At 42.1% G+C, this 27,101-nt stretch overlaps 2 protein-coding genes across 2 annotated transcripts; both read right to left on the bottom strand.

Annotated features, from left to right (window-relative positions):
- Positions 1-19,328: 19,328 nt before the first annotated feature.
- Positions 19,329-21,782, bottom strand: PCDHGA12 (protocadherin gamma subfamily A, 12). The gene has a single exon (XM_007939101.2). The coding sequence runs from the start codon at positions 21,780-21,782 to the stop codon at positions 19,329-19,331; it is 2,454 nt and encodes an 817-aa protein (XP_007937292.2).
- A 2-nt stretch (positions 21,783-21,784) lies between these two features.
- On the bottom strand, positions 21,785-26,323 carry LOC122149862 (protocadherin gamma-B1-like). The gene is made up of 2 exons (XM_042780698.1): positions 23,924-26,323; positions 21,785-21,991 (listed from the first exon to the last, which is right to left on the bottom strand). Exons 1-2 carry the CDS (start codon positions 26,321-26,323, stop codon positions 21,785-21,787), a joined length of 2,607 nt encoding a protein of 868 aa, XP_042636632.1.
- Between the last annotated feature and the right edge of the window lie 778 nt (positions 26,324-27,101).

Below are 27,101 nucleotides of genomic sequence, written 5' to 3'. Positions count from 1 at the left end.
ACACATATCACTTGTGTGTTTTTGTTTTTGTTTTTGTTTTTTGCTGCACTTTCATTTTTATTGGCCATTTTCTTCTATCTTTTGTGAAATGTTATATGGATTTATCACTGGAAGACAAGGAGGCAACACAAATCCATGCTTTTTAGACTCTGTGTGAACTGAGTAAGAGGTGCGCAGTGACCAATAACTGACAGGTTTTAAAGGTGTGATGTGATTGGTCATTGATCATGGTGCACATATGTTATCTGCACAGTGATTTGTGGATTGAAGGGCTAGCAGCAAAGTTTGTACTTTATGTAATTACCCTGAGTTAACATACCTTGGTAAATGAAATCTGAACTGTTGTTGGGGTACTGGTATTATTTAACTAAATTGGTAACTGGAATTAGTGCATATTGGAACCATTCAAAGCAAGATTGCCTGCACAGTATATTACTTTTTGTGAAGGAAAGAAAAGGGAAATAAGAAAATATAAACATATCTGTTTTTTCCTACGTGAAAAGAAACAAAGGAAAGATAAACCAGAAACCAGTGAAAGCAACTGTCTACAGTAGGTGGTATAAAGAGAGAGAAGGGATAGAGGAGGAAGTGACAATTTTGAGTATATTTTTTTGGTATGGTTTTGCCTTTAAGTATGTTCATGTTTTAATATTAAAAAGATAATAAACCAACAAAGATTGGGAAAAACTCTGAAGTTACTTTAATAGAAAAAAATAAACTTAATTGTATTTCAATGAGTAATATAAGCACATTACCAGTAACTCTAAGGAGCTTTTGAACTACAAATAACTACCAGTAACTTTTGAACATGGTACTTTAGAATATTCGAACATAGAACTTTGACTATATACCTTTAGTCTAAAGATAAACAGCTGAAGCCACATTTTAAACTCTATTAATAGGTTTGTTTTTCATACTGATATGGGTATAACCCTGTTGCTCATTGCTAAGAAGTCATTCCAAGGAGCTCTGGTAGTGTAGTGCCTAAGGCATTTGATTGCTAACCAGAAGGTTGGCAGTTCAAACCCACCAGCCACTCTGCAGAAGGAAGATTAAGCAATTTACTTCTGTCAAGATTTACCACCACAGTGGGGACCAGGTTTGCTGGTGCAATAGAGCCTGATGGAACCACTGAGACTATGGCCCCTAGCTGCCCTTCAGGTCTGGAACTGAACCCACACCTGTGGTTTCCACCCAAACAAAGTACAGGCATGTGAGTTAAACATTTACCTCAAGTAGACACATGCCCTGGAGAGAACAATCTTGGGAGAAGGAAGGGCTGCTTATGCACAGGGAGACAGCTCAGGGGGCAGGAGAGTATGGAGGGATGGACACTGGGAAGAGGTGACTATGGGGAGGAAGTGGGAGGGGAGCTGTTGCATTGTGGTAAACTGTGGTCAATGACATGAGACAAAGTATATGTGAACTGCTGTATGAAAAGTGAATTTGCTCTGTAAATCTTCACCCAAATAACAATAAATTAAAAAAAAAAAAAAAGATTTACCATCACGGAAACACAAAGGGGGGAGCCACTATGAGTCAGAATAGACTTGATGGCAATGAGCTTTTTCTTTTTCTTTTTTTTAAATGAAGTCATTCCAACTCATAGTGACCTTATAGGTTAAGGTAGATCTGCCCCACAAAGTTTCCAAGGCTGTAAATCTTTACAAAAGCAGAATGCTACATCATTCTCCTGTGGACCTCCGGGGGGATTCAAACTGCCTACCTTTTGGTTTGCAGATAAGCACTTTAACCACTGCACCACTAGGCTCCTTGATATGGGTATAGCAATACTGAAATTACTTTCTGTGTACTGTCAGACTGAACAAATGAGTAAATATATGCATAACATTGGGAGTCAGGGTTCTCACTGTTGGAAAAGAAAGAGAGTAAAGGACCTGAAGTGGAGATATCAACATGAACTCATGATTCTGAGAGTGTGTATAGATATAGATATCTGTTTGTGTGTGTGTTTTCCTACCTCCGTCTGCTGAAAAGACCTAAAAATAATGACACCCAATTAGCAATGAGCTTATCTAGCACCCAGATGTTGGTTTGTAAACACTGTACCCTACCAGAAAGCAGCAGAGCTTTGTGGATAAATGGCTCGTTCCAAGACTGAAGCAGGGAAAGTAAAAAAGAAAGAAAAACACGTATGAGTCATAAACGAATAAATAAGGGAAAAGGGAAAGCTCTTTCTTATAGTATAATGCCAACGAATAAATGTAGAAGAAATTATGTGAAGTTAAAAAAAAATAAGTGAAGTTAAAATAATTACTTCCACTTGAGTGAGAGTTGGGCCTAGTGACTTGCTTCTATTGAACAGAATAGAGCAAAAGTGATGGTATGTCACTTTCAGAATTAGGTTTACAAAGAGATGTTGCTTCTATCTTGCTTGCTCTGGATCTCTTGTTTGCTTTGATGGAAGCCAGCTGCCATATTTTGAGCCTGGCGGTTCAAACCCACCAGCCACTCCTTGGAAGGAAGGTTGGGCAATCTACTTCCATAGTGATACTGCCTCAGAAATCCAAGGAGGGGTCACTATGAGTCAGGTCCAACTCCACAGCACCTAACAACAACAAAAAATGGAGGGAAGATGACTTGAAACACTTACTGATGGAGATCAAAGACTACAGCCTTCAGTATGGATTACATCTCAACACAACGAAAATGAAAATCCTCACAACTGGACCAATAAACAACATCATGGTAAATGGAGAGAAGATTAAAGTTGTTGGAGATTTTTGTTTCACTTGGATCTACAATCAACACCCATGGAAGCAGCAGTCAAGAAATCCGATGACATATTACACTGGGCAAATGTGCTGCAAAAGACCTATTTAAAATGTTAAAGAGCAAAAATATCACTCTGAAGACTAAGTGCTTGACTTAGTCTTGAAGACTAAGTGCCTAAATACCAACCCATGGTATTTTCGATCACTTCATATGCATGTTAAAGCTGGGCAATGAATAAGGAAGACTGAAGAAGAGTTGATGCCTTCGAATTGTGGTGTTGATGAAGAATACTGCAAATACCATGGACTACCAGAAGAATGAACAAATCTGTCTTGGAAGAAGTACACCCAGAATGCTCCTTAAAAGGGAGAATGGCCAGACTTTGTCACACCTACTTTGGTCATGTTGTCAGAAGAGACAAGTCCCTGGAGAAGGATATCATGCTTGGTAAAGCAGAGGATCAACAAAAAAGAGGAAGACCCTCAATGAGGTGGATTGACACAGTGGCTGCGACAATTTGCTCAAGCAGAGCAAATATTTTCAGGATGGCACAGGACCAGGAAGTGTTTCATTCTGTTGTACACAGGGTCGCTGTGAGTCAGAGGAGACTCAAAAGCACCTAACAGCAAACAACAACGTGGAGAGCTCCATGTGGCAAAGAACTGAGAGTGGCCTCCAGACAACATTCAGCAAGAAACAGGCCCTCACTCCAACAGCCCATGAGGAACTGAACCTTGCCAATAATCATGTGAGAAAGCTTAGAAATGGATCCTCCCTCAGTCGAGCCTTCAGATAAGAAAGCAGCCCTAGCTGGCACCTTGATTGTAGCTTTGTGAGAGGCTTTGAGGCAGCAAAGCCATCATATTAGTGATCCACAAAACTTATGAGATAATAAATATTTAAGCCACTAAGTTTGGGGGTAAATTGTTTCAAAGCAATAGATAACTAATATACTGCCAAAAATACATAACTTGAATCTAGTCATGAAGGAACATAAAACAAACCCAAGTTAAGCAGCATTTTAAATAAATGGCTTATGAATGCACTGCCATCAAGTCGATTCTGACTCATAGTGCCCCTCTAGGACAGAGTAGAACTGCTCCGTAGGATTTCCAAGGCTATAAATCTTTATGGAAGCAGACTGCCTCATCTCTCTCCAAAGGTGGGTTTGAATTTCTGACCTTGTGATTAGCAGCCAAATGTGTAGCTACTGAACCACCAGAGCTCCTTGAATGGCTTAGTCTTTGAAAATGGCAATGTTGTGAAAGGCAGACAGAGGAACGGTTCCAGATTAAAGGAAACTAAAGAGATATGACAATTAAGTGCAATGTGTAATTCTGCACTTGAAAAAAATATAATACAGGGTTGGGGAAGTGGGTGGAATTTGAATAGACGTAGATTAGATTGTATCCATGTTAAACTTTCTGATTTTCATTTTTGTATTTCAGTTATGTAAAAAAAAGTCCTTGTTCTTAGCAAATACACAATGAAGTATTTGGAAAGAAAGCATGATGTCTGCAATGTACTCTCAAAAAAATCATATATATATTCACTGGGCATGCATGTGGGAAAATAAAGAGCCTATATATATATAGGAGCTCTGGTAACGTAGTACCTAAGACATTTGACTGCTAACCAGAAGGCTGGCAGTTCAAACCCACCAGCCACTCCTCGGAAGGAAAGTTGGGCAGTCTACTTCCGTAATGATACTGTCTCGGAAACCCAAGGAGGGGTCAATATGAGTCAGATCTGACTCAATGACACATAACAACAACAACATATATATGAATATATATATATGTATACACACACACACACACACACACACAACCAGTTGCTGTCAGGTCTATTCAGACTCATGGTGAATGCATGGTTCAAATTAGAACTGTGCACCGTAGGGTTTTCATGGCTGTGACTTTCACAGCAGATCACCAGGCCTTTCTTCTGAGGTGCCTCTGAGTGGGGTCAAACTGTCTTCATAGACATTACCTTCCATCCGGTCCATTATTCATTCCTATGGACCTATTTCCTAAATATATCTCCAGTACACTCATTTTTTTCTCTCTCCACTGCCACCCATTTAATCTAAGCCAGAACTATTTCTTACCAGGAACACTGCCAGCCCCCTGCTTCCATTTGTAACCCTCATAAATCCATCCTCCACAGAGCAGCCAGAGTGATCTTTTAAATATTCAAATCCTATCTTTTCACTGCCTTATTTAAAACCATTCAAAGGCTCCTAAGTACAAGGGTATTTAGAATAAAATATTTAATATCTCTCACAAGGCTTTGCCTACCTCATAGCCTCATCTAAATTTTTTCCATTTCTAACCTCTCCAACTAACCCGTTTCAATGGATCAGAGAAGTCTCACCTTCTTTCTTTCAGATACTTACATATCTGCCTGACCACTTCTTCCTTACTTTCCTTATTATGTAGCTAATTTCTTCCCATCCTTCAGATCTCATTTTATATATCACTGCATGAAAGAAGCCTTCCCTGGCCCTTCAGACTAGGCCAGCCTTCTCTAATACAAGTTTTCTTTGTTGTTGTTTTTATGTGCCTTTGAGTCGGACCCAACTCATAGTGACCCCTCCTTGGGCTTCTGAGGCGGTATCACTATGGAAGTAGATTGCCCAACCTTCCTTCCGAGGAGTGGATGGTGGGTTTGAACTGCCAACCTTCTGGTTAGCAGTCAAATGCCTTAGGCACTGTTGTTGTAGGCACTAGCACTCTGTATTTCTGTTGTAGCATTTATTAGACTTGTAAAAGACCATATCTTAGTGTAGGTGCTCATTAAGGCAGGAGTTATAACTACTTTGCTCACTACTGCATCCTTGGCACCTAGGACAGTGTCTTTTATGCAGTTAATAATATTTATTGAAAATACTACTAATCAGTTAATAATATTTGTTATATAAATGAATAAACAAGTCATACTAAACTGGGGGCCGTGTTTATTTTGTTCTCAGGTGAGCTCGCCCAGCCTTTATACTGCAGAGAGTAGAAGCCTAAGATTATGCAGGGGTGGCTTATGGAGCAGAAGGAACTAAAATGTAGTGTGAGAACAGAGCACTCTGTATCACTTATTTTTCAAAAGATTATACAAAAATCAATAGTATTCCTCTATACTATGAATGAACAACTAGAAAATAAAATTTTAAAACAAGTCTACTTCCAATAACAAAAATTTAGGATTATTAAATAAAAGATAATATAAACACAAACACTGAAAACTACAAAACATCGAGAGAAATGTAACAACTAAATTATTTGAAAGATATACCATGCTCATGAATTGAAAATCTCAATATTGTGGAGATGCCAATTTACACACATATACAATTAATCAACCGATTCAGTGCAGTACCATTCAAAATCCCAACAGACTTTTGACTCCTTGAAGATGATTTTCATTTACTTGGAAAGACAAAGGACCAAGAAAAGTCACAATAGTCTTGAAAAATAGGAATTAGAGGACTTACCTACCTACCAGACTTACTGTAAAGGTGCAATATTCAAGACGGTATGGTATTAATAAAGACAAATAGGTCAATGGAACATGACAAAGGATCCAGAAACAGACCCACATACATTAAGGAGCTCTGCTGGTGCAGTAGATAAGGCATTTGGCTGCTAACCAGGTCAGCGGTTCAAACCCACCAGCCACTCCACAGAAGGAAAACGGGGCAATCTTACTTTCATAAAGATTTACAGCCACAGAATCCCAATGGGAGTCACTATGAGTCAAAATTGACTCAATGGCAGTGAGTTGTTGTTGTTTTTTCTTTTTTCCTGTTATATCAGTCAAACAACTTCCACAAGGATGTCAAAGCATTTCAAGAAGCAAAGGAAAATCTTTTTGGCAAATGTTGTTGTTGTTGTTGTGTGCCATTCAGTCGGACCCGACTCATAGCGACACCTCCTTGGGTTTCCGAGGCAGTATCACTATGGAAGTAGATTGCCCAACTTTCCTTCACTGGGCATGCATGTGGGAAAATAAAGAACCTCAGCCCCTATCTCACTGAATTGCTATCTCATACTATGCAAAAATCAATTTATGTGTGAATTAGGCCCCAATTTCTTTAAAAGTAATAGAAAAGAAGGGTCACCAGGTGTCAAATAAATGCCTTTTGCCCATCAGGATTATTCCTGCCTCCCCTAATATACCACCAGAGCAAAGTATTACACGAAATAGAGCCAGCATATTCCAGTGACACATATCTGTCTAAGATGCTTTTCTTTTCTTGGATTCCAAGTTTTCGCAGACTCTTGAATTGAGCATCAGAATCCAGGTCGAAGATGCCAAATTATCTGATTTGCTGAATTCTTTCTAGAGACCAACACCCAGATAGCATTTACAATAAAATGAACATAGCTCAGATAAACCACAGAATCCTTGCCAATATGGAATCCCACTGCAAATAACCAATCAGATGCGTTTTTATGCATCTCCCCCGATATTCTTTTTCTCATGATTTACCAGTAACTCTCTTTTCACTCTTTTCAGAGTTTTATTATTATTTTACCTAATTTTGCTTTTCCAAAGACAACTGTTGCCTTTTCTTCTGGGGGACAAGAGGTTTATATTTTAGATTGCAATCTCCCATTTCACTAGTGTTCTTCCAATTGGTCAAATATTCAATATATCATTGACAGTGAAATACTTAATTATGTAATAGAGCATTTTGTATGCAAATGTTATTCCATAGTGTTGAAGTTTTGCAAACTGCATGTTCAGTGAAATACTATGCTAACAGTATTTGGATCTATTTATGTAATCACCTGCTTACAAAGAACAGTCCATATTCAGCATTCTGTGGTAGCTCAAATTCACTTAAAGCATTTGCATTGGCCTACGTTTAGCACCTTATATAGGTCATAGGAGACAAATTATTTTTTCTATAAAGAATTATGGAGTAGACATGGATGAAGAAACAAAACACAGCCTGACTTCTGTTGGCTTTCAATGTAGTCTAAGGAACAAAGTTAAGATACTGGGACACCAAGTCCTAAGAAACCCTTTAGTGAAATAATAACTTTCAAGATTAGGCCTAGCAACTTCCATTATTCTTATTCTTGAATGTATTGAAATGATAAGTTAACATTATCAGCCAAATATTTTTGCAGTGAGAAAAGTTTTCTCAAATAAACAAAAAGAACTCATGTGCTGAGTAGAAGTGATAAACAGTGAAATGTGCTTCTTTTACATTACAATGATAACAAGAAAACCCAAGATAATAAAGAAAATATTATTTAAAAATTGTCAGAAACTTACTTCTTTTACCCTGGGGTCTAAAAATGGTACCTACCAACATTCAGAGAAATTTTCTGATAAAGTCTAAATTTCTCTCTTTCTTCCATTTCCTTTGCACCCAATGGTGGGTTGAATCAAGAATTTCCCCCTTTGTTTGTCAACATAATTTGAATATTGAAGCAAAATTATGAAATATAATCAGAACACATTACCATGGCCTGAACCAAAAAGCCAACCCAACTGCCACAGTCGATTGAGACTCATGACGACCCTATGTGTGCCAGAGTAGAACTGCGCTCCAAAGGGTTTTTAGTGGCTGCAACTCTTCTCAAGTAGATCACAAGGCCTTTCTTTGAAGACATCTACAGGTGGATTCAAACAACCGACCTTTTGGTTAGCAGTCAAGCATGTTTGCGGCTTGTGCCATCCAGGGAGGACCCTACCACAGCCTAAAAACCAAACTCACTGCCATCGAGTAGATTCTGACTCACACCAACCCCCACTGGGTTTCCAAGAGGGTAAATCTTTATGGAAGTAGACTGTGCAGTCTACCTTCTGCGGAGTGGCTGCAGGGTTTGAACTGCCAACCTTCTGGTTAGTAGTCAAATGTCTTAGGCACTGCACCACCAGAGCTCCTTATAAGGCCCTAAATGGTTCAGCCCCTCTGACAATTGTCTCTCAAGATCACCACGTGCCAAACAAGTTTCTCATCTTAGGGCCTTTAACCTGAAATGCACTGAAACGCACTTCCTTGAGATTTTAAAAAATACTTCATGCTGGAAGAATGAATCCACTTGTGATTGGACTTAAATTTCATCAAGCAGTTTGGCATCTTGGCGGGTGGATTCTAGACCAAGGAATCATACTCACTCCCTTTCCCTGAGGGAATTCCTGCAGTGAGGTTACTATTAAGTTCTGAGGAGCAGGGCTTCAAAAAAGCAGACTCACTTACTAGCCCTGGAATTGTAGGGTATGTCATCACAGAGTGTTTCCCAGGTGCTATCTCTATGGAAGTAGATCACCCAATCCTCTTTCCGACCCAAAGTCTAGAGTGCAAAGACTTAAAGACCAGGGCAAAGGGGCTGCACTAGCCCCTGGGTGCAAATCCAAGGGGCCTTCAGACAAGTCCAGCTGGCGAATCGCTGGCCGATCCTGTTGACTAGGCCAGCTGCAGAATTGCACTCCAGTCCCAGTCCACTACAAAGCCAGTGGGCGAATTGAATCACCCCTTCACGCCTCCCCATCCCATCCTCAACTAGGCAGGCTGGCAAATCACAACACACGAATTACCAATCAATGAGCCTAGCGTTGAGGTAGGTGCAAACTGAAAGAGATTTCCCCCTGGATGCCCAATCGCTGTTACTCTCACTATGCAACTAGTAGAATAATGTAGAGATCTGAAGTGAAAGAATCCAAGACATAGTTATTTCTAGATATCTGGCGCTTCAAAACAAGCACAAATCATGACTCAGGAACAATTAAAAAAGAAACTAAAGCTAAGGCAATCATTAAATAGAAATTAATTTTGGATTATGTGTGTGACTTTGAAGAATGGTCGCTGAGGTCTGGCAGTGCCTCCTACAGGCTGTCTGAGAAGACCAAGAGCAGCATGGCGGTGGCTGAAAGAGCAGTTGTCCTCTGTCCCACACAGACCAGCAAGAGCTCCGGTGGGCTGCGTCCCTGTCGCCCAAGGCACATGCTGTGCACACCTCACCTGTGCACAACCGCAGGCTGAAGAGCCCTGGCTCGCTGCCTCGCAGGCCTGCAGCACATGGTAGGAGTTTTGTCCTGAGCCTGCTTCCACTGACACCACCTTGGTGACCAGGTAGTTGGGCTGCGGCCGTGAGGTGCCGTGTCAAAGAGCATTGAGCCCATGGGTTCCAGATCCCAGTACAGCACCCTGGGCGCATTGCCGTTGCAGTTGCCCACCAGCACGCACAGCCTCACATTGGCGCCAACCGCGGGCCAGCGAGGATCACACACCTAAAGCGTCAGCACCAAGGCGCGCTGTGCGAACACCACCCAGCTCCACGTGCTCACAGACACGTAGGACGACAGCACCCACGGCTGGAGGTTGCTGACTACGATATAGGAGTAGCAGACTCTACAATTCGGACCTAATTTGGGATCCGAGGCGCTTACTTGTGCGCTGGAGGCACTGGGTGGGTTGTTCTCAGACACGTGGACCATATGGGCGGCCTGATGGAAAATCAGTGTGGTGGAGTTGACATCGCCTACTGCTGGGTGTAGTTTGTGCTGGAGGAGAGAGAGCGGCTTGCCCTTGTTCGGTGGCTGTGATAGTGATAATGGAATCTGTTCCGGTCTGTTACAAGCTTGTAGTAATTATTGGCGAAAGATTCGATTCTCAAATGTAGTTTCTTGTATTAGCCATGTGACTTCGTTTTCTCTGGCATCAGGATCCTGTGTTTTAAAAAGAGCAAATGCTGTTGGATGTCAGAATCTTCAGGAATCGTTGTGGAAATAGAAGTAAAAATCATCTCTGGGACATTGTCATTAATTATCATCTAGAATTTTGATCTCAACGGTACACTGGGCAACCAGTGCCCACCTCCTCTTGCTTCCAAAACGATGGAATATCTTTTTTTTTAAATATATTTTATCGAAATATAATTTATGTACAGTGAAATACACAAAACTAAAGTGACATGGGTTAATGCTTTTTTTTTTTCAGTGTTCCTTCCCCTCCCCTTCCACCCCTGGTAATCAACAAAGAAAGTATTCTTCCATATATAAACCCTTCTTTGACTTTTTACAGTAATGAACTAATAGTGTATTTGTCCTTCTGTGATTGACTTATTTCACTCAGCATAATGTCCTCCAAGTTCATCCATATTATGCGGTGTTTTGCAGACTCTACGTTATTCTTTAGAGTTGCATAGTATTCCATTGTGTATTCCATTGTGTGTGTGTATCATAGTTTGGTTATCCACTCGAGTCTGTTGATGGACACCTAGGTTGTTTTCATCCTTTTGCTATTGTAAATAGTACTCTGATGAACATGGGTGTGCATTTATCTGTTGTTGTCCTGGTTCTCACTTCTTTAGGATATATACCTAGTGATGGGATTGCTGGGTCAAATGGTATTTCTAATTCCAGCTTTTTAAGGAATTACCATACTGCTTTCCACAGTAGTTGTGTCACTTTACAGTCCCACTAGCAGTGCATGAGAGTTCCAATCTCTCCACATCCTCACCAGCATTTGTTATTTTCTGTCTTGTTGAACTTTGCTACTAGCACTGGGGTGAGATGGTATCTCGTTTTGATTTGAATCTTTCTGATGGCTAATGACTGTGAGTATTTCTTCATGTATTTGCTGGCCACCTGACTATCCTCTTTGGTGAAGTGTCTGTTCATGTCTTCTGCCCATTTTTTAACTGGATTGTTAATCTTTTTTCGTTGTTGAGGTGTTGGAGTTTTCTATAAATTTTAGAGATAAGTCCCTTGTCAGATATGTTGTTGCCAAATATTTTTTCCCAATCTGTATGTTCTGTTTCTACTCTTTTGGAGAAATCTTTTGAAGCACATAAAAATTTAGTTTTAGAAGGTCCCATTCATCTAGTTTATCTTCAGGTGTTTGTGCATTTTGGATTATGCTTGACAGTTTATTTATGCTATAAACTAGGCTCCTACATTTGCCCCTGTTTTTTCCTTGAGGAACTTTATAACTTTAGGTTTCACATTTAAGTCTTTGATCCATCTGGAGTTAGCTTTTGTGTATGGTGTGAGGTACGGATCTTGTTTCATTTCTCTGCAAATGGATATCCAGTTTTATGAGCACCATTTGTTAAAGAGAGATGGAATATCTTTTTATCTCTTTGAAATGTACTTTGTGTTTTCTTTTCTCCACTATTGTGATCAAGGCCAAACTGGGTTGGAGTACGCAGGGCTGAGAAGATAAACATGAACTTGTGGATCAGTGGCACTCACCTGCACCACAGCAGTGATTGTGGGGTAAGTTTTCCAGCAGGCTGACCCTGTACAAGTCCTGGTTAAACATGGGGTAGGGAGGATGTTATCACTGGCGTCTACTACCAGGATCATGATGTGAGCAGTGCTGCAGCTGGCTTCCTGGCAGGTCCTTGCCATCCAAAGTTGTCAGGACTAAGCGATGGGAGATTTGCTTTTCCCAATCTAGCAGCTTCTTTAACACAAGTTCAATGTATTTCTTTCCACTATTGATCTCTTATTTTGAAGGCAAATACAGACTTGGTGCTAACGTGGTAATTTGGCAAGGAATTGGTTCCAACATCTGGATCCTGCATAGGTTGTATTGTAAATCTTGCTCCAGGCTGGGTCAACTCAAAAACATTTAATTTAAAAACATTCCTGCTGAAGGGGGAGGGGGAATGATCATTCCCATTCTGAATCCCCATGTTAATGTGAAAAACATTTAAAGGATTTTTCAGCTATTGTTTCCAAATGTATGGTGTCACTATTTTGGGGCCTATCTGTTCCCTGTCCATTCTACCACTGACAAAGAAATCTCAACTTTACTCACACAGGTCCAAGTACTCCTTTTCAGCATTAACCTGCATCTTCCAAGGGCATAAGTCCTGGACACTGAGCTCGAGATCCTTGATGAAGTTTCCCACCACAAAGTCCTTGGCTAGTTCCTCAGAGATTGAATAGAGGTTGGCAAGGATCAGCAGGGTCCCACTTGGCCTGTCTGTCCAATGCTGTTCTCCATCACATCCCCATCAGTGTTACTGCTGCTCCAATCCAGACTTTTCAAACAATCTCTGGGTTTTAGGGTCTCTAGCCAAGAAACAATCAACAACAATGGAAGCAGAAGTCAAGACATCAGACAACATACTGCAGTGGGAAAATCTGCTGCAAAAGACCTCTTTAGAGTGCTGAAGAGCAAAGATGTCTCTTTGAAGATGAAGGTGTGCCCGACCCAAGCCATGGTGTTTTCAATCTCCTCATATAAGAAGAGTCGATGCCTTTGAGTTGTAGTGTTGGCAAAGAATACTGAAAGTACCATGGACTGACAAACTAACAGATCTGTCCTAGAAGAAGTGCAGCCAGAGTGCTCCTTGGAAGCAAGAGTAGTCAGACTTCATCTGACCTACTTTGGTCATGTCAGAAAAGACCATTCCCTGGAGAAGGATATCATGCTTGATAAAGTGGAGGGTCAACAAAAAAGGGGAAGGCCATCAATGAGATGGGTTGACACTATGGCTGCAATGATGGGCTCAGGTATAGCAAGTATTATAAGGCTGGCACAGGACTGGGTAGTGTTTCATTTTGTTGTACCTGGGGTCACTATGAGTCAAAGTTAATTGCTAATTAACTGGCAAAGTAATTGTCAATGAATTAATCTATTCTGGGTAGAGATTTGTAGAAGTAGGAGTCACAATAGGACCATTCTGGGTCTGATTTAGGCTTTGTACTCTGTCCAATTAGGAAAGCCACCAAGCCAGAACCATAACGGGATCTCCTCTCTGTTTCCAAATTGGCAGATCATGATGTTTCGAGTCCCTACTCCAGGACTGCAGCCTGAAGAAATCAGAGGGCTACAGCAGTACAAGAGAGTTCAGATTAGTTTGCAAGTTGAAATGAGTAGTACAAATCTTAAAGTACAATCAAAGGACTGTGGGTTATTTCAAATTATGGCTAACATTTCAAAGAATGTGGATTCCAGAGCACTTATTTTGCTTATGCAGACCCTATATATAGGCCACGAGGCAATTGTTTGAACAGAACAAGGGGATACTGTGTGGTTTAAAATCAGAAAAGGTGTGCGTCCGAGTTCTGTCCTTTCACCATACTTATTCAATCTGTATGCTGAGCAAATAATCCAAAGAAGAACCTAGCATCAGGATTGGAGGAAGACTCATTAACAGCCTGCAATATGCACATTACAAAACTTGGTTACTGAAAGCAAAAAGGAATTCAAGCACTTACTGATGAAGATCAAAGACTACAGCCTTCAGTATGAATTACACTTCAACATAGACAAACAAAACCCAAGGCCAACTAGTTGATTCCAACTCACAGCAACCCCCATAGGGTTGCCAAGGCTGTAAATCTCTATGGAACTAAATTGCCTCATCTTCCTCCCATGGAGCAGCTGGCAGGTTTGAACCACCATCTCTCTGGTTAGCAGCCAAAATGCTTTACCAACTGTGCCACCAGAGTTCCTTACACCTCATGTGAAGAAAACAAAACTTCTCACAAGTGGACCAATAAGCAACATCATGATAAATGGAAAGAAGACTGAAGTTGTCACAGATTTCATTTTCCTTGGATCCATTACCAATGCCCATGGAAGCAGCAGTCAAGAAATCAAATAATGTATATTGCATTGAGCAAGTCTGCCTGAAGACCTTTTTAAAGTTTTAAAAAGCAAAGATGTCACCTTGAGAATTAAGATGCACCTGACCCAAGCCATAATGGTTTCAATTACCTCATATGCATGTGAATATGCATGACATGAATAAAGAAGACTGAAGACGAATTGATGCCTTTGAATTATGATGTTGGTGAAGAATATTAAATATACCATGGACTGCCAGGACAATGAACAGATTTGTCTCGGAGGGAGTACAGACAGAATGCTCCTTAGAAACGAGGATGGTGAGACTTCATCTTGCGCACTTTGGACATGTTATCAGGAGGGACCAGTCCCCGGAGAAGCACATCATGCTCTGTAAAGTAGCGGGTCAGTGGAAAAGAGGGAGACCCTCAATGAGATGGATTGACACAGTGGTTGCAGCAGTGAGCTCAAACATAGCAATGATTGTGAGGCTGGCACAGGACAGGACAGGGTTTTGCTCTGTCATCCACAGGGTTGCTATGAGTCAGAACTGACTTGACAGCACCTAACAACAAAAGTGCAATCTTATTCATGCAACTAATTTTTCCTAGGAATTTATACTCTCAATGTCCCCAGCACTTGAAGTCAAAGTGATTACTTCTTATTATTTTATCTTGGCTTTTAAGAGCATTTTTAGGCTAAAAGTCAATTATTCTTTTTCTTTTCTGATGGGAAGCCTTTCCTTTTTTCACGTCATAGTGTCTTCAGGATGAATCACTGGATTAATCTTCAGCTGCTAATAAACAGAATGCTTCTAAGAGGTCTCACAATCAATACGGAAACATTACTGACTGAGGCATGTATCTTTAAAATTTGACAAAGTCCTGATCCTTAGCTTTGTGTAGATGAAAGTTGGCTCTTATTAGAAATTTGATATATACAGTAAGCACATGTAAAATAATTGGTTTTCCACTATGATTCCTTTTTTCAAGAGACCACTTTCTAATCATTGAACTCAACTGTTTTATTGGGTAAACAGAAGATGTAAAAACCTTCCAACTATGAAATGTTTCAGAGACTTAAAGATGAATTCAGGAATTATACATGTCTTCAATGATATTACACACAGTATGTATGAGTTCTCTAAGAGAAACTGCAGAGGTACCAATTTTTGTATATATCCATTATTTTATTTGACTCTATAATCCCATGAAAAGTTCTTCACATTTTGATGAACCAGAGCTCTTCCTATAAGGTCTCCAGAAACTTCATCCTCTATAAAAAGTTTTGTTTTTCAATTACCTTTGCCAGAGGCTACTTTTGCCTTAGATATTTTAAGAATGTATCATAAACAGTGTGCTGTTATTGGTAACTTTATTTTTAATTACATACGATTTCCTAAAAATTAACTTGAAGTGTGACATTACAGATTATTATCTGTTTCCTAAGATACAGATCAATTAATTGGATCAACGTCCCTTCACATTATGGGTTTGCTTTTTGAACCTGATATTTTGAGGAAGAAACAAATTTTCCACCTGAAGTATTCCATTTCTGATCACAACTATACTCTTTATATATCACTGACAAAACAGTGCACTCCTTTATCACTATCCTTCTAATTCCTTTTAAAATGGTTTATAAATCAAAATGTTGTTGCTTCAAGTAGCATGATATCTTTTCTAGAATAAAAGTGGGGGAACAGTGTCTTCTGACAGATTAGATTCCAGTTGTCGGTGCCACAAAATAGTGGGTATGGGCTTAGCTTATTCTCTTTTAAGTTGTAGCTGAATATTTTGATTAATTGATTAAACAGAGTGAATACACCCACGACTCATAGGAAGACAAGCAAAATCCTTGATACTGATGACACAATTCCATTACTGGAACTTGAAGAAATGCAAACATCCAAACATCTTGCCCAGTTAATCTCAAAACAACAGCAACAAAAAAAGACACTTTACCAACAAATATTCTAAAACTAAGCTTGTTATTTTGCACAGTCACCAGTGAAAACTTTCATATTACCAAAACAAAATAACTCCAACTTTCAGATTTTGGTTGTTCGTTATCCAGTCAAATTATCCTAGCGATCACTTTGGGGGTCAACTGCTCCTTTAAAACAAGAAGTTTACTAGGGCCCTTGTTTAGATTACTTTACGGTTCAGATAGAGAAAAGCTAACACTCACAAAATTATCTCATCCAAATCAATGTTTCCTCCATCTTTTAGGGTCTGTAACTGTGGCTTCTCAACCTGTGATTTGTCTCAATATGTCTGGGCACCTATGATTTTTAAACTATCTCTTGCAAAAATTTTAAAACACACTTTTGTTTCTATCCTCAGTTCATCCCAGTGTACTCCTGGAGAAGCACATAAATAATTAGTAATTTTACCAAGAGAGTGTCAAGTGTGCTGATATTGGAAGCATGAATCCTTTTTCTATCAACAATAAAAATGGCCACTGTTAATTGGTAAGTACCTAGTTTGAAACACATGGCTTATATATTATCCCTAGTCCTCTGGTAGCATAGTGCCTAAGGCACTTGACTGCTAACCAGAAGGCTGGCGGTTCAAACCCACCAGCCACTCCTCAGAAGGAAGGTTGGGCAATCCTACTTCTGTAGTGATAACTGCCTCGGAAACCCAAGGAGGGGTCGCTATGAGTCAGGGCCGACTCGACGGCAAATAACAACAACAACAGTCCTCACCACAACTTTTAAAATTAGGAATTAGTATCTACATTTTGATAAAGCTCAAAGAGATTAAATAACTTGTCAAAGGTCACACAGGAAGGTACCTAATTGCAAACCCAATGTTCTTTCTATCATACTACATCTGAAAACTTAGAATACTAGTACCAAGCAATCCCAAGATCGCATAAATTGTTCATTCATTTATTCATTAACTATTTAATGAGGCCTATTCAGCTCAAACTCTTAAGCAGAGTTGAAATCACTGATAGGTGAGATACAGTCTAAGGGTCCTGTCTGTTCACCGTCCCAGCTCTCAATGATTTGTCCCTGCATCAAGTTAGGTGAAGAGATCAGCATTAGACCATGTTAGCTTAGCTTCCCACATAACTTCTGTTTTCATGTATATCTTTATTTTTTAATTGACCATCATGAGAACTGGCCACGTGGTAAACATTTTGATGTTGTTGTTATTAGGTGCCATTGAGTCAGCTCCAACTCACAGCAACCCTGTGTACAAGAAAATAAAACACTGCCTGGTCCTGTGTGATCCTCATAATCCTTGCTGTGCTTGAGCCTATCTCTACAGCCACTATGTCAGTCAATCTCATGGAGGGTCTTCCCCTTTTTTGCTGGCCCTCTACTTTACAATCATGATTTCCTTCTCCAGGGACTGGTCCCTTCTGAGAACATGACCAAAGTAAGCGAAACAAGGTCTGGCCATTCCCACTTCTAAGGAGCATTCTGGCTGTACTTCTTTCAAGACAGATTTGTTCATTCTTCTGGCAGTTCCTGGTTTTACAGTATTCTTCCTCAACACCACAATTAAAAGGCATCAACTCTTCTTCATTTTTCCTTATTCAGTTTCCAGCTTTTACATGCATTTGAGGTGATTGAAAATACTATGGCTTGGATCAGGCACACCTTAGTGTGATATCTTTGCTCCTTAACACTTTAAAAAGGTCTTTTGCTGCCGATTTGCCCTGTGCGATATGACATTTGATTTCTTGACTGATGCTTCTTCCATGGGTGTTAATTGTGGATTCAAGTAGAATGAAATCCCTAAACATTTTGAAAGTGCTTACAAAACCAGAGGGAATGCATTGTCTTCCATTACCCTCAATATTGCATGAAGGAGCTCTACTTATTAAATTCCATCTGGAAATTAATGTCAATACAAAGTTTGTATGATTTTTTTGCCGAGCTGAAATACTCCTTTTAAAAAAAAAAACAGACAAGTAGAACAACAAGTCTTTATCTCTCTCTCTCTCTCTTTTTTTTTTTTTGCCTTGGTTGTCAAGAAACAGAACGTAATCTCAGTGGCAGTAACTGCCTCATTTTATGAGTATTTGATTATTTTTCATTCGCTATGTGGTTTCCAACATTTTTTGTAAGTCTTGTTTTTAACTACTTTATTTTTAAAAAATAGATGGGTAACACATAAAAGAGTAAGAAAGAGTAATTTGGATATTATGGTTCCCTAAGCTTTTATAAAATTGACCAAAAGAAATCAAGCTTCTCATGGGTTCCAATAATTCTTTCTCAAGACATTTTAGCATTCAATTTTTGTTAATCATTCTATAATAAGCATAAGGTTCTTAGTTGACACTTAGAATCTGTGTACTTTCCAGAAAATATTCCACGTGTGGGATAAAGTTATGCGAAATTTAACATAGGAAGCAGAGAGAATTATGACAAATTCACCACAGTACCAACAATGTGCTCAAAACAAAATATGTTAATTCCTCAGTATTCCACAAAGTCATTATTAAGCTCATTGGTGCAGTAAAATGGGTGAAAGAAAGAAAGATATATAGATCAGATCTAACCTGGAAACAACAGAGTTTCTTGAAATCTAAAAAGAAGGCGAAAAAAATTCCTTCATTTTTTTGCTCATGATATTACACTGACTGCATATTCCAGTAAGAAAGTGTTCAATGTATAAGAAATAAATCACTTTGGAAGTTCTTAAATGTTTTAATACCATGAAATGACTCAAGATGCTGAGAAGGTATAAACACATATATCCCTAATGGCCAGGAAGAAGTCCTGAACTTTAAAAGATGCTCAATGCACTTTATGAATTTATTAGGGATCTCAAGTGTAGATTGAAGCCACTCTATAAATGTCTATGAAAAGTTTGCCTATACTTTGCATTGAATTGGGTTTATTCCCTCTAGAATAATGGCATCAGAGCAAAACATGAAACAGTTGCATGACCAACAAAAAATGAAAAAGAAAATCAAGAACAGTATTATAGTTGATAAATTTTAAAAGTATATAGAATATTAACACAGAGCTTTGTACTACTATAAATTCCACAATATACAAATTATCTGCATGAAGAGATTTTTTGCTGGGAGCTCAGGTAATAATATTGACATGACTCACCTGAATTAATTCATGATTGTCTTTAGAAAACACCGAATCACCTGACAGCAGAAGAGGTTCACTTTTCTCACAGCTCTCCTGGCTGATGAGCGTATCCGCATAGTTTGGCTGTGGGAAGATCAGGTGGCTTTTCCGCGAGTCCGCGGTGAGGGAGACCTCGTGCGAGTAGGTCTGCAGGAAAGCCCGCACCCCGTCCATGCCCACAAAATGCGTGCGGGGCACGCTGGCCAACCCGCCTCCGGAAGAAGCTTGGAGCAGGCGCGACGTGTGCCAACGCCTTAGCCTGAGCACCAGGAGCGCGATAACAAAAGTAAGGAAGACGCAGGAGACAGCGGCCAAGGCAACGACCAGGTACAGCGTGAGGCCTGAATCGTCCTGGTTAGTGGGAGACTCGAGACTGCTCAGGTCAGCCAGGACGTCGGGGATGCTGTCGGCCACGGCCACGGTGAGCGTGACGGTGGCGGAGAGGGGCGGCTGGCCGTGGTCCTGGACGACCACCACCAGGCTCTGCTTCAGCGCGTCTCTGTCCAGCAGGGCCCGCGCCGTGCGCACTTCGCCAGTGTGCACCCCCACAGCGAAGAGCCCTGGCTCGCTGGCCTTAAACAAGTTGTAGGACAGCCAAGCATTCTGTCCTGAATCACGGTCTACCGCCACCACCTTGGTCACCAGGTAGCCCGGCTCTGCAGAGCGAGGTGCTAGTTCCACGCCGGTGGAGCCATCGGTGGGGAGAGCCGGGTACAGGATCTCGGGGACGTTGTCGTTCTGGTCCATCACGTAGAGGCTCAATGATACATTGCTGCTGAGTGGTGGGTCCCCGCTATCGCGTGCGTTCACCCACAGATGCAGGTCGCGAAACTGCTCATAGTCGAAGGATCGCAGTGCATACAGGACTCCAGTGTCCGGATTGATGGAAACAAAGGAGGACAGCGGCGCCCCCTGAAGGATGTTTTCGGCCAGGGAGTAAGTAACTTGAGCATTTTCGTCAGAGTCAGGGTCCTGCGCCGTCACTGAGAAGATGGAAATACCCATGAGGTTGTTTTCTGGGATATATACGGAGTAGGAGGCCTGAGGGAAGGCAGGCGGGTTGTCATTGGTGTCTGCCACGTTCAGTAAAATGTGAGTTGCCATGGACAGCGGTGGACTTCCCCGGTCAGTGGCGGTCACCGTGATGTTGTAGCTAGGAACCTGTTCCCGATCTAAGACTGTGTCAGTTACTAAACTATAGTAATTTCCGTAAGACTTTTCTAGTTTAAAGGGCAGATTTCCTTCGATGAAACAGATCACCTGCCCATTTTCTCCAGAATCTTGGTCATTTATATTTAAAAGAGCAATTAGTGTTCCTCTAGGAGAGTCTTCAAGAACAGAGCTGGTGAGAGAGGTGACAGCTACTTCAGGGGCATTGTCATTCACGTCCAGAACTGTGATCAGGACTTTGGCTCGAGCGGAATATCCCGCATTATCCATTGCCTGCACTTCCATCTCGTAAAACGGTGATTCCTCGTGATTGAGCTCTCCTATTGTTGAAATTATTCCTAAATTAGAATCTAGTTTGAAAACTTGGGCGCCTTTGTCGTCCACATACCGGAAGGAATACGTCACTTCCGAATTGGCTCCTTCGTCGGGGTCGGTGGCGTTTACCAGAAGCAGCTGAGTGCCCACGGCCACGTTCTCCGGAACGCTCACGCGGTACTCCGACTGCGCAAAGGCCGGTGCATTGTCGTTCACGTCAAGGACCACAACGCGGATGTGGGCGGTGCCGCTGCGGACCGGGTCCCCCCCGTCCGAGGCCGTGAGGACCAGGTGGTGAATCGCCTTTGCCTCGCGGTCTAGGGCGCGCTCCAGCACCAGCTCCGGATACTTGTTTCCATCTGCTCCGCTCTGCACGTCCAGAGAGAAGTGAGTATTCGGGCTGAGTTCGTAGCTCTGGAGAGAGTTCTTCCCGACATCCGGATCCCAAGCGTGGGGAAGCGGAAACCGCATGCCAGTGGCTGCGTTTTCACTGATTTTTATTTCTAGTTCACCTTCCCGGAAGTAGGGGGAGTTATCATTAACGTCCCTCACTTCTATCTCCACTCCATATATTTTCACCTTATCTTCCATGAGAATCTCTAGATTTAACAGGCACTTGATGGCCCCCAGACAGAGCTCCTCCCGGTCTACCCTGCCCGTTGTGATCAACCCGCCGCTTCGCGGGTTCAGAGCGAAGAGTTGCGTCCTACCTCTGGAGACAATGCGGACTCCGCGCTCCGCCAGCTCTCGGGGCTCCAGCCCCAGGTCTTTGACGATATTACCCACACTGGAGCCTTTTTCCAGCTCCTCGGGAACTGAATAGCGGATCTGGGTGCATCCAGTTTCCCACAGGATCCCCAGAATGACTGTCAGCAGGACCAGCCCTTTGTAGTCCCGGTGCAGATGCGCAGGAATCATTGTCACTTTCCTCGAGGATTATTTCCAAATGTGCCCTTGACTACCGAAGTCAAGATCAGCTCCTCGGTTCTTGGAATCTGACTGTTGGGGCCAGAACGCCTTCTCTCAGTCACTTCACAATCCGGAAGATGATTGATTAGTTTCTGTCTGTCGATGCTTTGCACTTCAGGCGCGTGCACGGTGAACAGGATCTTAATGCTTTTCTCTCCCTGATTGGTGAACAGCGGCACTCAGAGTCCTAACCAATTACTACACAATCTTGCGCTCCTAGAAAGGATTGTTGCACTTTAGTCCATAAATAGCGCCACCTACTGTTCTTCAAATAGGAATGAAAGTGGAGTCAACTAAAAACCACAGTATTTGTTCTAGTTGAAACTTGAGGGAGCTTCTTTTTATTTCCCTGAGGTTTTTCATGCAGATACTTTCCTGAGATTATTTTCTGTAACTGCAGGTATATTCCGACTTTTTCCAAAGAGTTTGAAAACAAATTTGAAGTTTCTATAGTTATTTTAATTGTATTTTACTGCTCCTAGCTTGAGACCAACCTCAACACACCTGTTACGTATGGGACATTCGCCTAGGTATTTCCCATTTTGATAAATGACATAACAAAATACTTTAAATTTTCTGGTTCAGTTATGATTTGGGGCAAAAATTTTGTTGGACAGGTTTTCTGCATTTGGCTTAATGGAAGAGCTACTTGATCAGAATCTTGACATTTACCCCTTAATTTAAAAAACATATTTTCACAATAATATGGAAACTTGAAAATGAGAAATGTGATTATATATATCGTCAAAATCAAACTTGTCAGGAAGTCAAGTGAAGAAGACACAAGAGGAGCTTTGGAACAAAGTGGAAGTATTTCAACTTGCATTGCCTGGAAATAGGGGCAGTGCTCCAAAACTCTACCAACACGTTAGATTTTCTTTTGTTTAAAGTTTGGTGTTGGGGACGATTTAGCAAAAGAAAATTTGTAATCGAAAGAATATTATAAACTTACCTTTTCCTTGGTAACTGGCCTATTTCAGTTACTGAGATTTAGTGATAATACATTTGGAAATCCATTGTTGTTGTTATTTGCCGTCGAGTCGGACCCGACTCATAGTGACCCCTCCTTGGGTTTCTGAGACAGTATCACTACAGAAGTAGATTGCCCAGCCTTCCTTCCGAGGAGTGGCTGGTGGGTTCGAACCACCAGCCTTCTGGTTAGTAGTCAAGTGCCTTAGGCACTATGTGACCAGAGCTCCTAAGAAATCCATTAGTATACAGGAAAAAATTATCCCTAAGAGACATCTGGCTATTTTGTTTTCATGAATGTAAACATCTATATTTGTATTCTGAGGGTAAGCACCTTTAGGAGGTATAAAGTGATATCTGTAGAACTGACAGGGAATCTACAGGTAGCTGTGAAAAAGATCTGGCCTGAAAGTGACCTACTCAGTGAAATTCAAGGAATCCCTAGCAAACGTACCTGAACATTATTATCAAATCATTACTATGCCCTTATTTTTAAAAGTAAAAATACATTTTCCTCTATAGTAAATAGAGTTTTTAAAGAAAGGTTTATATACTCAAGATATTGATGTTCCAAGGAAGATAAAACCCACAGAAATAAAAAAAAAATGTGTGTGCTTCAGTTTAAAATATTTAGATGTTGGCATCACCACAAGACACATTTCTCACAGTAAAGAAGATTATTTTGGGTGGTTAATAAAGAATATTTCATGAGATTATTAAAATATTTCAGAATACTTGAAGAATATTAATGAGGTTAGCAGCCCACAGGGAAAGAAACAGCAAATATTAATAGAGAAAAAAATGAACATGAAGGGAAATAGGTATAACGTATTTCAGATTTTCTTACCTAAATATTGGTTTGAAAATTAAACCAAAACATTTACAGGTAAAAGATATTCCTTGAAACTCACATGAGTAGAAGCAACAGGTTAAGAGCTCATCTTGTTACTCTCTTTCAGTGACCAGCCGAACCCAAACCCACTGCCGACTCATGGTGACCCTATTGGAGAGAGTAGAACTGCCCCCATAAGGCTTCCTAAGGCAGTAAATCTTTATGGAAACAATTCTCCCCTTGGTGCGTTCCAAACGCCCACTTTTGGTTACCAGAGGAACATCTTAACCAATGCACCACCAGAGCTCCATTCCTTAGTGACACTTACTACCAAAGAAGCTTCATTACAGAGGTCTTGTGGGGGAACCATTTCTGGCGTCGAGGTGAGAAGATTAAACCTAGTTTTTCCCAAATCGGAGGCTACGTACAGGTTGTAGGAGTAAGGCAAAGTTCCCTCGCTGTAGTTGGGAGAAACCTCGAGTTCAGTCTTAAAACAGAGACCACGCTGAAAGCAGCCCCCGGTGGCGGTGGTGGCGGAGCGTCTCAGGCGGAGGGCAATGGCCAGAATCACCGAGAGAAGGAAGAGCACGGAGATCAAGGCCAAGGCCACCACCAGATAAAACTGCAGCTCCGCCTGGGGGTCAGAGGGCGCAGGGTGGTCGCTGAGGTCTGGCAGCGCCTCCTGCAAGCTGTCAGCGAAGACTAGGTATAGCGTGGCGGTGGCCGACAGGGGTGGTTGCCCTCCGTCAAGTACAGCCACCAGCAGACGCTGGCGGGCTGCGTCCCTGTCGCCCAAGGCGCGAGCGGTGCGCACCTCGCCGGTGCGCAGCCCCAGGCTGAAGAGCCCGGGCTCGCTGGCCTGAAGCACGTGGTAGGACAGCCAGGCATTGTGCCCAGAGTCTGCGTCCACCGCCACCACCTTGGTGACCAAATAGCCCGGCTGTGCAGCTCGTGGCACTGTGTCGAAGAGCGCTGAGCCATCAGGTCCCAACGCTGGGTACAGCACCCTGGGTGCGTTGTCGTTGAGGTCGTCCACCAGCACCCGCAGGCTCACGTTGGCGCTGAGCGCGGGCGAGCCCTGATCACGCGCCTGCAGCGTCAGCTCGAAGGCGCGCAGCTGCTCGTGGTCGAAGGCGCGCTGCGCGAACACCACGCCGCTCTGCTCGCTCACAGACACGTAGGACAACAGCGCCCGCGGCTGCAGGTCTCTGGCTAAGATAGAGTAGGAGACACGACCATTGGGCCCCACGTCCGAATCTGAGGCACTCACTTGCGCAATGGAGGCTCCAGGAGGGTTGTTTTCGGCCACATGGACCACGTAAGCTGCCTGGTGGAAAACGGGAGCGTTGTCGTTAACATCGGCGATGTGCAGGGTGACGCTTGTACTGGAGGAGAGTGGCGGTTTCCCTTTGTCGATGGCCGTGATGGTGATGTTGTACTCTGGCGTCTGCTCTCGGTCCAGGGCCCCTTCTGTTACAAGCTTGTAGTAATTACTGGCGGAAGATTCGATTCTAAAAGGAACGGTTTCTTTTATGAAGCATGTGATCTCCCCATTTTCCCCAGAATCTCTATCGTGTGTTTTGAACAGAGCTATCACCGTCCCTGGCTCTGCATCTTCAGTAATGGAACTGGCTATCGAGGTGAAAGCTACGCCTGGAGCATTGTCGTTCTCGTCTAGAATGTCTAGTATAACCTTACATTCGGTGGCCATGCCTCCTCCGTCCTTGGCTTCTATGCTCATGGTATAGCTGCTGCTGACTTCGAAGTCTATAAGATCTTTGGATTTGATTTCTCCACTCTGATGGTCTAGTGTAAACGTATTTCTAACATCATCTTCTAGAGTTTTAAAAGAGTAGGTAATCTCAGCATTGATGCCCTCGTCCTGGTCAGTGGCCGTCACCATCAGCACGGACGTGCCTGGGGGTACATTCTCGCGTATACTGACTCTGTATTCATCCTGGCTGAACACTGGGGCATTATCATTGGCGTCGGTGACCTCGATCCGGATTTTGGTGGTACCAGTTCGGACAGGGTCGCCCCCATCAACTGCTGTTAGGACCAGGACATGGGAGCTCTGCTGTTCCCGATCCAGGGGCTTATCCAACACCAATTCTGGGGCATTCTTGCCTTTATTCTTGTCTTTCACCGTCAGAGAGAAATGCTCATTAGAGCTGAGTTGGTAACTCTGGAGAGAGTTGCGCCCTATATCTGCATCTACAGCGGATTCCAGGCCAAACCGAGAGCCTCGAATTGCAAGTTCATTTATTTGTAAAACAATGCTATCTTTGGAGAAATGTGGTGGATTGTCATTTATATCTTCTATTATCACGTTTAAGTGAAAAACATTTAGGGGATTCTCTACGACAATCTCTAAGGGCAAGACACAAAGAGGTTTTTTGGGACAGAGCGACTCCCGATCTATTCTGTCACTGATGATTATGTTCCCATTCTCTGTGTTCACGGTAAAGTACTGTTTCTCCGCACTAACTCTGAGGTTGCGAATCAGTAAATCCCGTACCTGCAGCCCCAGGTCCTCAGCGAGGTTCCCCACCACGGATCCCCTGGCCATCTCTTCCGGAATAGAGTAACTGATCGGTTCTGAGAGCGCCCCGCAGAACAAAGGCAGCAGGAAGGGAAATAGTACTTGCCGCCGCCCGATCCTGCTCTTCTGTTTCGCGCTATTTCCCATTCTTCTCGCTGGTCGCTGCAGCCTCGGAAGTTAAGAAAAAGGTGCTTTACAAATCTCTTTGAAAATATTTACTTCCACTGCGTAGAAAAATCAATGTTCCCAGTTTGAGGACATCCCAATACGTATTCCAGAATCAGATTTGCTGAGCAGAGCTCACGAGTCCGAGTCACTCTGCTTCCGACTTGCTTCTGTGACTGCGCAGAAAATCATCCCGGTAGATCCCTGCTCCACCTCTAGCAACGCGTTGGCCAATAGCGGCGCTCAGAGTCCATTTAGAAAACTGCAGTCAGAAGACTGCAAATTCAGTGAGATTCGGTGTTCAGAGAGAAGTGTTGGACCGGTGCATAGAGAACTAGGCAGGTTGTGAGTTTTGAATGAGTCTTTTTTTTTTTTTTTTCTTCAATGTTTACTACTCAAGAAGGCTCCTGAAAGATGAGATCCTAGAGAAGTGCCATTAGTTCAGTAATGGCAGATTAAAAGTTTGTCTTTTTCTAATCGGAAGCAATGCATACATTAGAAGAACGAGGTAAAATCTTCTTTCCAGACTTAAAGATGATGAGGGAAAACAATCCCACCAGGTAATATGGAGAAATTTTGACAGTCATGAATGACATCCAATAATATGTTAAATCTGATGTGTGCTTAATTTTCCACTTCCTTTTATCAGAGGAAACTAGAGGAGAGCTCAAAGCTGTATAAGGCATACTCAGGATAAGGATGGTGAATGCCATACAATCTTCCTTGTTATTCATAAAAGAGACTTACAACAATAATTATG

The sequence above is a fragment of the Orycteropus afer genome, unplaced genomic scaffold, assembly GCF_000298275.1.
Source record: "Orycteropus afer afer isolate SDZICR_OR568_19922 unplaced genomic scaffold, OryAfe1.0 scaffold00056, whole genome shotgun sequence".
In the NCBI taxonomy this organism is placed as follows: Eukaryota; Metazoa; Chordata; class Mammalia; order Tubulidentata; family Orycteropodidae; genus Orycteropus; species Orycteropus afer.
Note: the sequence above shows the minus strand (reverse complement) of the source record. Positions and strands in the feature narration are given on the sequence as shown.